Source organism: Muscardinus avellanarius (genome assembly GCF_963383645.1).
Source record: "Muscardinus avellanarius genome assembly, chromosome: 4".
NCBI lineage: Eukaryota > Metazoa > Chordata > Mammalia > Rodentia > Gliridae > Muscardinus > Muscardinus avellanarius.
This window is the reverse complement of record NC_137789.1, coordinates 31,479,365-31,492,702: the sequence shown is the minus strand read 5'-3', so window position 1 is coordinate 31,492,702 and position 13,338 is coordinate 31,479,365. Positions and strand designations below refer to the sequence as shown.

Here is a 13,338-nt window from a genome sequence, read left to right as displayed (position 1 = left end):
AGAGATTTTCTTTAACCCCTAAGATGGTAAGTTCCTATCTTAATTTGTTCCAAGAATTCTGCTAGAATACGTTCCCCCAATCCAAAAAAGACAAAGAAAGTCAGTACACCAAATCTGGCAGTAATTTTTTAATTAAATTTTTTTTTTTTTTTTTTTTTTATGGTGCTGTGGACGGAACTCAGAGGCTTTCTACCTTGGATATACTCCCAGACCTATTTTATATTTTATTTGGAAAAATGGTCTCACTAAGTTGCTGAAGAGTCTCACTAAGTAGTTGAGGCTGGCTTCAAAACTGCATGATCCTCCTGTCTCAGCCTCCCAAGTACTGGGAATACAAGTTTGCGACACCATGCCTGGCTTTGGCAGGAATTTTTAAGATTTCTTTTTAATTATGTGAGCCTTTAAATTGTGTAGCAATGATTCAAAGGTCTAAAAACAATTTTTAAAAAAGTTTTTCTCTTGGCTCTGTTGCTATTGCTTATACTAGGCCTCCTAAAATCCTATAACTTCTGGTTTGGGGAGTAAAACTTAATTTCTCTATGTACAGTTCCGAATTCACGACTGATTTTCTGTGGAGATGTTTCTCATAAAACCATGAAGCACTCATGTGGGAGTGTAGCATTAGCCAATGATGCAGGATTTCCCTAAGTACAAATATCTCACAAAGTTCTAAAGTGAAAAATATAGATCTACAAAGCCGAAGACCAAACTCTGGAATAGTGACCGCCAATACCAAGTACTGTAGGTAACATCTCAAAGGAACAGAACGCAATTCTCAGGGGGAAAAGTTCACATACTTAAGACTCGGAAGAAAGAGAATAAAAAGTAATACCAGATGATTAAAGAAGTTAATCAAATAAATATAAATATAAATATGAATGTTGCAAAATGGAAAAAAGAAAAACAATTAATCACTTGATCCAGAAGGGTCTAAAACACATCATACAAATTAGTAAGAACATTAAGACCAATAAATGACCATTTCTTTCACAAAAAAATTAATATATGAACAGTAAATAGTTAAAAAAAACAGAGATTAAAACAAGATTCTTTATTTTACGTACCTATTAGTAAAGATCAAATAGAAAAGTGAAGACACAGATAAAGATGCAGTGAAACAGGCAATAACTAAAAACTTGTAATGAGAATAGAAAGTAGAAATCAGTTTGTCAGAGGCTTAGCCAATTATTCCTAATTTTACTTCTATAATTATTCATTAGATAAATATCCCCAAATACAGAAAAGACTTCATAAACAAAGGAATTTTTCTAAACAGCAATATCATGAATCATGTAGTTAAAAAATATTAAAGAAGCAGGCTAAGAACAATCACTAAAGACACATACACAAGAACAATAGCATAATACTGATATCATAGTATTATTCTTGTGTGAGTTTTTCAATCCAGCCACTTAAACCAGGGATTGAAAAACCATGAGGAACCATTTATAATGGTTCTAGTATTCAATAAAAAATACAGACATGAAATTATTATAGTTATAGGATCACAACTACATATAAAAAACTAGCACAGAAACGAAAGCAAACTAAAAAACATCAATACAGAACAGTACCAAAACAATACAACATTTTTAAAAATTGAGTTTGGTGGTATGAGACAAAGCTAGTTGACAGATTGATTCTAGCCAACAAAACTATTTTCGTACAACATACTTGGTCATTCAATTATCTGATTAACTTCTATTTATTCACAAAATATTTAGAAATACTATTACCAAGAACTTACCATATGAGTAATTTTTAATGTATTGCCATCAAATCTGCATAAACTGGAACTCTCTTCAAAGAAAATATCACATTCCTCTAGCTCTTGAGCATTACAAGGAGGTTTTTCTTTATCTGGATTTGGATTCTAAGACCAGAAAATAAAATAACTAAAACAAACAATAAGTAGATGGATTTATTTATCACTAGAAATATTTATAAAAGTGATTATAGCAATTAAAAATTAATTTCAAGTCTGTGACTAATAAAAACATAATAAACAAAAACAGAGACCACAATAACAGAGTCTGCAGAAAATGACACTGAAACAGCTATTATAAATATGATCTATGTATTCAAAAATATAAAGCAAAACACTAACATACTGAGAAAGAGTGGGAAGCAAAATATTAAAAAAACCAAATCAAAATTCTAGCTATGAAAATACAATATTTAAAATGAAAACGCACATGGGATTGATGGCTGAGTAGCCATTCCAAAAGACCAGTGACCTTGAAACATAATAAAAGAAACTAATCTAAAATAACCACAAAACACAGAGCCCTAGGGACCTAAGAACAATATCAAATAGTCAAAAAAATGGTATGGCTAAAAAGTTTTCATATGTGATGAAAAGTATAATCATATAGATTCAAGGTCAGAGAACTCCAATGGGTAACAGAAAATATTTTTTAACTTAAAAAAAAAAATCACAAGTCACAACGAGATTGCTGAAAGTAGTAATAAAGAAAAACATCCTAAAATCAATCAGAAGAGAAAAATAGATTACGAGCAGTTGAAAATACAAAAGAGAGCTGACCCATTAGAAATTATGCAAGTCAAATTACAAATATGGAGCATTTGTGAAGTTCTGAACGAAAATAAAATAAAACCTGTAATATTGAATTAAATACATAAAAATAATTTTGAAAAAAGACAAAATATATATATTTGCAGACAAAAAGAATTTATCACCAGTCAACTTACATTTAAGAGATATTAAAATAATGGTTGGGGGGCAAAAGAGGGGTTATCAGATGAAAATCTGAATTAACACAAAGAATGTAGAACAGAGGAAAAGGCAAATATGTGAGTGAAAGGCTTCTCATTTTAATCTCTTCAAGAGAAATTGCTGATTAAGACAAAAACAATGTATCATAGTATTTATAACATGCAGAAATAAACACTATGACAACAATAATAAAAAGGATGGAGGGATGAAAAATAAAGTTCTAAACTTGTAAGTAATTAAAAATAAATTTTGAAAACAGATGTTGATCAAAATATATACTATAATGCCAGGCGTGGTGGCGCACGCTTGTAATCCCCGCGCTTGGGAGGCGGAGACATGAGGATCGTGCAGGTTCGAAGCCAGCCATGCTGGCTTAAGAGACCCTGTTTCCAAATAAAAAAGTATAAAAATAGGTCTGGGAGTGTAGCCCAGAGGTAGAAGGGCTTCCAGAAACCCCAGTACCACCAAAAAAAAAAAAAAAAAAAAAATTATATATATATATATATATATAAAACAATAACTACTAAACGAACAGAGAGGCAGGCAAAAGTAGAGATAAAGTCATATAAGTATTTTAGTATTTTTCTTTAACTCTGCCTGGTCTTACAACCCTCACAGAGTAATAATATAATTAAGCAATAAGTGAAACATAAGCTTGTTTATAACAGAATCATAGAACCAACCAAATATGTGTATACCTAGTTTGCCAAGCTACTGAGGCATGTTATTGATAATTAAATGAAGTAAACTCAGAGCTTCTGTAAAACTAAATGGTTATGAGTTTGCAGGATCTGTCGAATCAAACCTTGTCAATATCTTAGCCAGAATATGGATCCATCTAAGTTGTGGTTATTGATTCCAGGTTAAGTATCAATGAAAACAATTGTGGTTGCTGTGGTTGGTTGAAAAGGTACTTTCACAATCCCTTAGCCAATGCCATTCTGTTACAGTGACTCAAAGAGATATGTCCAGGAGAATACAGAAGGCATCCTCTAAACTACCTGCTCCCCCTTCTTCCGATTATTTAAGAAGCCAAATGTTTAAAGTTCTGGACTATCAAAAGTAGCCAATACTGAACATTACAGAGAAAAGGGAATAATTCTATACTGCTTCCTAATAGATATCTGATTTCCAAGCTGAACAGTAAAAGACAAGTGGAAGACAGGAGATAAGGGGCTAAAGAGCTAACCTGAGATATTATCAAACTGTTCGAGGGACAAAAATTAGGACTTTAGGGTCTACAAAGAAGAACCCTGGTAAACATCCTAGGTTTTCTGTTGAGATCCATGAAAAGTTAGCCCTAGAAGAATAAACAAGGAATAAGTAAAAGATTGAAACTCAACATCAAACCAACCCCTCATTGAATTAAGAGAGAATGAAAATTTGGAGAATGCAGCTCAAGTACTGTTTAGAAACAAATGATAGTACTAAATGATTTTGTATTCATTAGCTTTCTGTCATTATAACAAATACCTGAGATAGTAAGTTTAAAAAGAGAAAAGGTTTAGTTTATTCTGGCTCACAGTTTTAGATTTCCTAGCCCATGCCTGGTTGCAATTGTTACTTTGGACCTCTGGGAAGCAGCACAGCTTGGTAAGAGTTTGTGGTGGCACAACTGCTGCCTTCAAGGACAGGAAACAAAAGAGAGAAAAAGGAGGGGACAGAAATCCCACTTTCCCCTTTGAGGGCATGCCTCCAGTATCTCACTAGGCCATTCTTCCTAAAGGCTCTATCACCTCCCATTAATGCCACCCTGGGACCAACTATTTAACACATGGGTCTTGAACAAACAGCCAGGATTGAAATGGTAGCCATTTTCATTTAAAAGGAAGGTAAAAAATTAATTAAGTGATTACCTTCAGAAACAGGGAGAGAAAAAATAAAGTAATAACAGAAATAAAGACCATGAAAACTGAAAGACAATTAATGAAAATAGATGCCTATAATAGGCTTTTATCTAAAGAAGTCAAGTTCTTTTTACCCTTTTAAGGTTAGGTTAAAACTTTCCAAAGGGGGGAAAAAAATACTCTCCGAGCCCAGATGGTAAAAAGAAACAAATCACCATCATATTAATAATGCAAATTCCATATACTCTTCCAAAAATGAAGAGGGAAACAACACTTTCCAAAAAATTTTCTAAAATCAGCATTACTCAGTTATTAAAACAGGATAAAGACATTAACAAAATTAGAAAAAAAAAAAAACTTTGTTCAATATAACTCACAAACAGATGTAAAAGACCTCAAAAAAATATAAGCAAATTGAATCTAGCAAAATCTTATAGAATACTATATCATGACTAACTAGGGATTTTCACATAAATTCAGAAAATTCTATAGCTATTCTGTCCTACAGCTATTCATGATAAAGACTCCCAGCACACTAGAAATAGAAATTTCCTCAATGTGATAGAATCTACCATACTTAACAGTGAAATAGTCTTTTCCCAAAGATGCCAAATAAGGCAGCAATGTCTCTTTTGACCATTCACTATTTTATTTAACAGTGAAGCAGAGGTCCTAACCAACATATGAAAGTAAGCTTAAAGATTTGAAAAATACAAAACTGACTTTAATTATAGATGATAAGATTCTATTTGTCTTCTCAAAATATAACAAACACATTAATGTTCAGGCATAAGTAATTTTCTCCTATCACTACTTCTTTGAATCCATCACATTTAAAAGGTAGTCAACATAATTAGTTATGATCTCAAAACAAGTCTCTACTAATATAACCATTTATAATATTCCCAGAGTCCACCACAATAAGTACTTGCTAAATGAATGAACACAGCCTTCTAAAGCCTGCATGGCTTATAGAAAAGGCTATGAAATCAGGATTTGTTATACTACATATGAATTCCAGTGATCCCTAAAATTTTCAACTATTGTTGCAAACATTAAATTTGGTTTCCTTATTTTGACCATGCTTCCTTTTGACAAAGACATTAGAGGCCATCTTTATGAACCCTCCCTCACCAAGACTGGCAGCTGCCGTGACCCAGCAGTGCTGAGACCAACTCCAGCAAAATAGTAGAATTTTGTTGAGCCCAGTTACTATAGAAAACTATCATCAAAAGCAATCACATTCTTCTCTCTACACTTGAGTACCTAAAGACTCAACTCCCCAGACCACCCAGCAAAATCTAGTAATTTCAGATGAACTTGGATGGAAAAGTGACAGGCCCTTCCTACAGGGATCCCAGTGGCTACATCCTGTCTCTTCTAGACCACTGTGAATCTACAGACCAACCAGCCAAACCACCCAGTCACTACTGTGGCTGCAGCTGAACTGATCCCTACTTGCAGGGACCCGAGGAGCAGTCATCAAGCTCTTGAGTTTATAAAGCATCCCAGCGCCAGCCTGTGTGGCTGCAGGGACTTGCATAGCAACAAATAGATCTGTAAGGTCTGTGAGTTGGTAAATCATCCCTGTGGATGAGATCATCTAAAAAATTTCAATGATGATAAGTAGATAATTACAATATAGGTAGTTAAAAATTATTATTACTATTCCTATCAGTATTGGTCAATTATGTTGAAAGAACTTATATGTAGAAATACACACACACACACACACACACACACACACACACACCCTACACATTTATCTATGTACTAAAATAGTACAATGAATAAATATTAACTGTTAAGCCACATTAAAACATCAATTAATCAGCAATACTTGAACTTTGTCTTTTATATTAGAAAGGCAGAATAATGTCTGAAAAACATGGTATACTTTTGGATTCTTAGAAAGTCATACTGATATTGCAATTGCTTACCAGTTCTTCCGAAGTCAAATGCATCAAACGTTCAGCTATTGCAGCACATTGGGCTGAATCTCTTATAAATTCTCCTTGTTTATCACCAACCACTAGCTCTGGCCATGTTAATCCTTCATTCTTCTTAATTAAGGAAATCTCCAAGCTAAAAGTTTAAATTAGGAAAGTGGTGTTACATTAAGCAAATCTACAAATTACACTATGAACAGAAAAATGTTTTATAAAAATACTCCTCTGATATCCAGAAGGAAATATTTTAACAAAAATCTTATGGATTTAATTTGGCATATGATGGAAAACCTAATTCAAAACTAATCTAGTTTTAATAAACAAATAAAGCACTACTGAAAATGTTGCATCAAATGACTAAGAGAATGAAGAGAAAGGAACCCACAAAGTATTGTAGTCCAGTTGTGTAGTAAAAGATCCAAACAACATGGATCTATTAGACATTAAGAAATGGAAGGAAAGCAATGTTAAGCAAGGAAAGACTAAAACTCTGATCCAGCAATACCACTTCTGGGTATCTACCCAAAGAATGGAAACCAAACTACCAAATCAATGCATGTGTATCTATGTTCATAGCTGCACAATTCAACACTGCCAAACTATGGAACCAGCCAAGATGTCCATCAACAGATGAATGGATTACAAAACTAGAAGATATGTACACAATGGAATTTTACTCAACCATAAAGAAAAACACAATTACATCATTTACAGAGAAATGGATGGAACTGAAGAACATTATGCTAAGTGAGATTAGTCAGTCACAAAAAGTAAGACATCAAATGCTCTTCCTAATATGTGAAAGCTAGGAAGAAAATGGGTCATAGGAGGAACTCTAGACAAAGAAAGAGATACTATAGATGAGCAAATAAGGTGACCTAACTGAGGGGATGGGAGGGGGAAGAGGAAAATTCTCTGATGTACATTAACAAATATATCAAAGTCAATCATTAAGCCAAACATGAGAAGGACAAAAGGGGAGGAAATGGGGCAGGAATTGGGTAAGGGCTAATTGGGTGATGTGTGCATGTATGCCTCCACCATCTTGTACCCCATTAAGATGTATGAATACAATGCTACCAATAAAAAAATTTTAAAAATAAGGTCAATAAAACTGAAGTAGCTTCCATTGTTACATACTCAAAAAGCAGACTAAAACTATAGGGTATCTTGGTGTAAGGAAGCAACCATTAACTTTATTTTCTTAAACTAATGGACATACTATATAATTATTAACTGAAAATTAAGGCAGGTTAAATCAATGCATGAGTTAATTTTAAAAATACTGATGTTAACCCAGGCGTGGTGGCACAAGTTTGCAATCTCTATATTTGGGAGGCTGAGACAGGAGGATTGGAGGTTTGTGGTCAGCCTCAGCAACTTAGTGAGGCCCTGTGAAACTTAGAGTCTGTTTCAAAATGAAAATATAAAAAATTGGGCTGTGGGGTATAGCTTAGAGATAGAACACTCACTGTGTTCAATGCTCTGCACCAAAAAATAATACTGAAAGGAAATAAAGAAATTAGGAAAATACTAATACTGGTAATACAGAAATAAAAGATGTTAATGTGATTTCTTTTAGCTCATTTAAAATATAACACTGAGCCAGGCGTGGTGGCACACACTTGTAATCCCTATGCCTGGGAGGCTGAGACAGGAGGATCGCACAGGTTCAAAGCCAGCCTCAGCTACTTAGTGAGACCCTGTTTCCTAATAAAATATAAAACAGGGCTGGGAGTATAGCCTGGAGGTAGAAAGCCTCTGGGTTCCACCAAGTACCACAAAAAAATAAAAAAATAAAAAATAAAAAACTAACACTGTAAACAGAACTCTCAAATATACTTAGAAGGGCCTGTCAGGAAATCCTGAGATCAAGGACTGATGCAATGGCAAAGAGAGCTAATTCAGGGCAGACCATGGACATAAAAGAGGGAAAATGGCCTATGTCCCTTTGCAATAAAGGAAGAAGTTCAAGTAACAGGCTTTGTGAAGAGCCATTGCTGTAACAAAGGTAGCAAAAACAACTTTTCCACATCCCATCTTTGAAACCTGTGAACCACAAAAATTCATATCCTGGAACACAACTGTAAGTAAACCAGTTGCAAGAATATAGTAATAACTGTCATCATATTATAAAACAGAACTTGCAAGTTTATCAGTCATTCTCTTTCAAGGATGTTATTATTACCATCTCATGAATTAATTATAACACTTTAGAATTTTCTGAAACTATTCTAGAGAATGCAAAATATTTTATTTATCAGAAGTTCCTAACATTAACATTGAAAATTACTATAATAACTAATGCCCAGATTTAGCTATTTTTTCTAAGTAAAAAACTGATCTTGATGTTGATGATAAAGATAATAAAAATGAGGTTATACCTACCTAATGTTTACCATATGCCAGGTGCTTTCTTAGGCACTTATGTTTTAATTCACTTAGTGCTCACCACAACCAAATAAAGTAAGGTTCACTTTATAATAAAAGCACTGAAAAGTTAAGTTACAAGCCAAGGTCAAGGTCATAAGCTAATAAAGTAATCTGGCTCCAAGTACATGTTCTGCCTCTCTGAAAAAAAAATCTATATAAATAGCTATTAAGATATTTTTATCCAGTGCCCAGAATGTATAAATACATATTTAGTTGGTACCTAAGGAGGTTTGAAAGAGCTCATACAATCTTAGTTATACAAATTTCTGGATCATTATTTATTTGCATATCTAGGCAAATCAACCCTTTTAGCATGACTGCATTTATATATTTTAAAACTAGCATCACATCCTACAAATCCGGCAGAGAGAATACAATACCATACATAATAAACCTATAATCAAGTTAACAAATCCTTCCAGAGTGAGAAAGAATATTTAATATTTGAAAAATGAAAGATATGACTAATTTAGTAAAGTACAGAAAAATGATGTTAAGCCAATGATATCACCTGCACCTCATTGTAATTATCCTTTATAACACAAAACAGTAAGCAAGTACCTCAAGTTTACTGTAAAAACAATACTTGTCTATGTTCCCACACTGAATACTGAAGCTATTTGCATGAAGTTCAGCTATTCCCATAGACTTTTGCTGGGTTACTGCTTGATGACTTACATTAAACAATATGTTCTATTTATTTTGTCAATGTATAAATGCTACCTCACCTCTCACATACACATAAGTTAAAAAAAAAGTAACCAAATCACCAAATGTCTCCATTACTAAAATGAATTTAGGATCTGTGGTTTAAAAACAAAATTTTCTTTAAAATATTATTTAGAGTCCCATGATTTACATTTCTATTAGACTCAGCTGGGTCATATACTACTAATAGAGAACTCTATTTCATGGAAAAATTTCTAATTCATCCTTTATGCAACATTAACCTACAAAAATTTCAGATCAAATTTCACCATTTAAAAAATTAAGTGCCTAATTCTAATCATTACTCCATCTATGAAGTCACTAAGTTTCTACACACATATACCTGTATAATGCAATGCAATGAAGATACTGAACATTCCCACCATTCAGAAAGTTCCCTAAACCCTCTTCCAGTGAAACCCCATTCCTATTTGTGTCCCTTTTCTAAGTTCTAGAATTCTACATATGCGAAATCATACAATATACAATTTGGGGATCTGGCTTCTTTCATTCTACATGTTTATAATTCATTCATACTACTGTGGGGATTTTTTATATTGTAGAACAGCATTCCATTGTGTGAATATACCACTTATATTTGTCTATTCACCTTTTCATGAATATTAAATTTGTGTCCAGTTTCTGGCTTCATAAGTACAGCTGCTATGAATATAGTTTTAAATTTTTGCGGGGGAGGCTTCATTTTGTTTTTCAACAAGTATTTTCATTCCTCATAGAGAAACACTGAGAAGTAGAATTACAAAGTAGGGAGGTATATGTTTAACTTGGTAGAAACTGTTAAGCCATTTGCCAGGGTGACTGCTAAATGTTATACTCACAGTAGCACTGCAGGATCTGTTGATGCTCTGCATCCTAGCCAATGTTTCATACTGTCGACCTTTTTAGCTTTAACCATGCACTGATTATCGCATTTTGGCTTTAATTTCCCTAATGGCTAATGATTACTTTTCCATGTGCTTAGTAGGCATTCATATAACTTTTATTGTGATGTGACTATTCAAATTATTTAACCATTTTTAAAACTGGGGTTTTTATTATGAATTTGTAGGGTTTCCTTATACATTAAGAATGCAACTCCTCTGACATGAGTATCATGATTTTTTTAAAAAATCTTTATTTCCTTAATGTATCTTCAGAAAGGCAGAAATTTTCAAGTTTAATATGCAGAAAATTTGGAGATAAAATTCAATTTATTATGTATTTCTTTTATGGTTTATTTTCTGTGCCCTGAATATACAATTCATAAAAGAAATATAAATGGCCAATGAACACAAGAAACAAAATGATGTCTCTCCTACAACTTTCAAATAAATACTATTTATTCCACTGGTAGGAATTTAGCTTTCACACATTTCTCTACACTAATAAAATGACACATGGCTAGTCACACTGTAGCAAATGACTAAAAACAATCAAATGTCCAACAATAGAGGACCATCCATTTTTGGGGGGAGGAGGGCTTAGAATTGAATCTAGGGACTTGCACGCTAAACACTTTACCACAGATCATCATCTCCAGCCTTGTGACTAATATTTTTTAAATGATTGTATATATAACAAAATAAAATACTATTAATCCATAAAAGATGATTAAGTAATTATATTTTTAATGGAAAGATCTCTAATGTTAATGAAGATGAACTGAATAAGTGGTATGAATATGAATGGTGTAAACCTTTTATTCTTAAAACAAAATAGATAAAAAATTGAAAACATTTATTCCACAAGAAAGATAATTAATCAATAAGGCTACTAGACTAGTGTCTAGTACTTAATCCTCAGTGATATAATCTGATATTGATATTAATACTATTCACAATAAAGTGAAGAAAACTAACAGTTGTTGTGGGAGTGGCAGGACAGGAGACTGGCAGGCTGACAGGAGACTGAGTTAGAAGACGTCTCACTCTTGATTCTTACATGTTTTAAATTTTAAAGATTTTAAAGAATGGGAACATATTATTTAGTAAGCAAATGAAACTTAGGAGAAGAAATTATTTCTATTAAAAATTTTTGAGTATAGATTAAAATAACCATTTTTGCTTTGTGTTATAACTATATTATGGGTTGGTAATGAAAGATGTCACTATATACTGCAACTGATAGGTATATTATTCTCATTAAGCTTAACCACAATTATGCTCTTTGATGTAAAATTCCATTTTTAATCTATCTTAAGAAAAATAATCAGTAATATAGATGGAACTACTGCCTTCATCTTTTGTGTGGGGGAGGTACTGGGGATTGAACCTCAGTGCATTCTACCCCTGAGATACACTCCCAGCCCTTTATTATTTTTATTTATTTATTTATTTTATTTTTGTACTGGGGATGGGACCCAGGAGCATTATAACTCTGAGCTACACTCCAGCCCTATTTTTTATTCTTTATTTTGAAACAGGGTGTCAATGAGCTGCAATGGTGGGATTACAAGCATGCGCCACCACGCCCAGCCCTTTTTTATTTTTTATTTTGAATAAGGATGTCATAAAGTTTCTGAGGGCCTCACTAAGTTACTGAGGCTGGTTGCAAGCCTGAGGTCCTCTTGTCACAGCCTCCCAAGTATTGGGATGACAGACCTGCATTACCACACCCTGTATGTATTCCTATGTGACATAACTACTATGGAAAGAATAGAAAAAGTAAAAAAATAAAGTTTCAAATATAAAGCTATTAAAAATACCTATTATTTTCTTTGATTATCCACATACTGCTTTCATGATCAACAGATGAATAGAGCTTTCCTTCCAAAAGCTGGAGATCCTTCACCACAATCTTGATGTGTTCAGGCAAGAACTGTACTTGAATGTCCTCCTTAGTGCTGTGTACTGGGAGCCGTACTGTTACTGTCAAATCCTCTTCAGTTTGCTGCCAGTAATACAGAGGTTCTAATGAGAAAAGAAAATATAGTATAAGAGTAAGATACAACACAAAATTAGAGATCAGAATCTATAAAAGAACACCAATTAAAAAGAAGCACATTTTCTAGTGACCATCTCACAAAGAAAGGCAATTATAAATGAACACACAGACTTCGGGGATTTTCACTCCAAGAACTGTATCAATTGTACTTACCACTTTCCTCTTTCATTCCTACCTAATACTCAAGGAGATAAGAACTCGTGAAATACTACTAATAGCAATCCTTTACACCACTCCTTCCCTCTCTGCCTTTTTGTGTCTACTCCTTCCTTTTCCTTCTTTCCCTTACACACAGACACACACACACACACAGACACACACAGACACACACAGACACACACACACACACACACACACACACACACACACACACCAGATTCCCAGTTGAAAAAACTATAAATTGTTTTCTTCAAAAGTTAGCAAGTCTATAAATAATAATCATTCAAGGGAAAGCCAAAAATTTTAATCTCTTCCTCACTTAAACTTTATAAATAGCTAAATAATTTTAGCCACGTGGTGCACGCTTGTAATCCCAGTACTTGGAAGACTGAGACAAGAGGGTCGCTCAGGTTCGAAGCCAGCCTCAGCTACTTAGTGAGGTTCTCGGCAACTTAGTGATACTCTCCAAATAAAACAGAAAACAGGTCTGGGAAAGTAGCCCAGAGGTAGAAAGACTCTGGGTTCCATCTGCAGCACACCCCCCCCCCCACACACACACGGT

At 33.6% G+C, this 13,338-nt stretch overlaps 1 protein-coding gene across 1 annotated transcript in view; it reads right to left on the bottom strand.

The window, feature by feature from the left end:
* NUDCD1 (NudC domain containing 1) overlaps window positions 1-13,338 on the bottom strand; it is a gene marked incomplete at both ends in the record, with an annotated part of 58,251 nt that overhangs the window by 17,466 nt on the left and 27,447 nt on the right. The window contains 3 exons of the mRNA XM_080695000.1: window positions 1,748-1,873; window positions 6,525-6,669; window positions 12,379-12,583. Coding sequence (XP_080551126.1) covers window positions 1,748-1,873; window positions 6,525-6,669; window positions 12,379-12,583 — 476 coding nt within the window. The remainder of the gene's footprint in view (window positions 1-1,747; window positions 1,874-6,524; window positions 6,670-12,378; window positions 12,584-13,338) is intronic.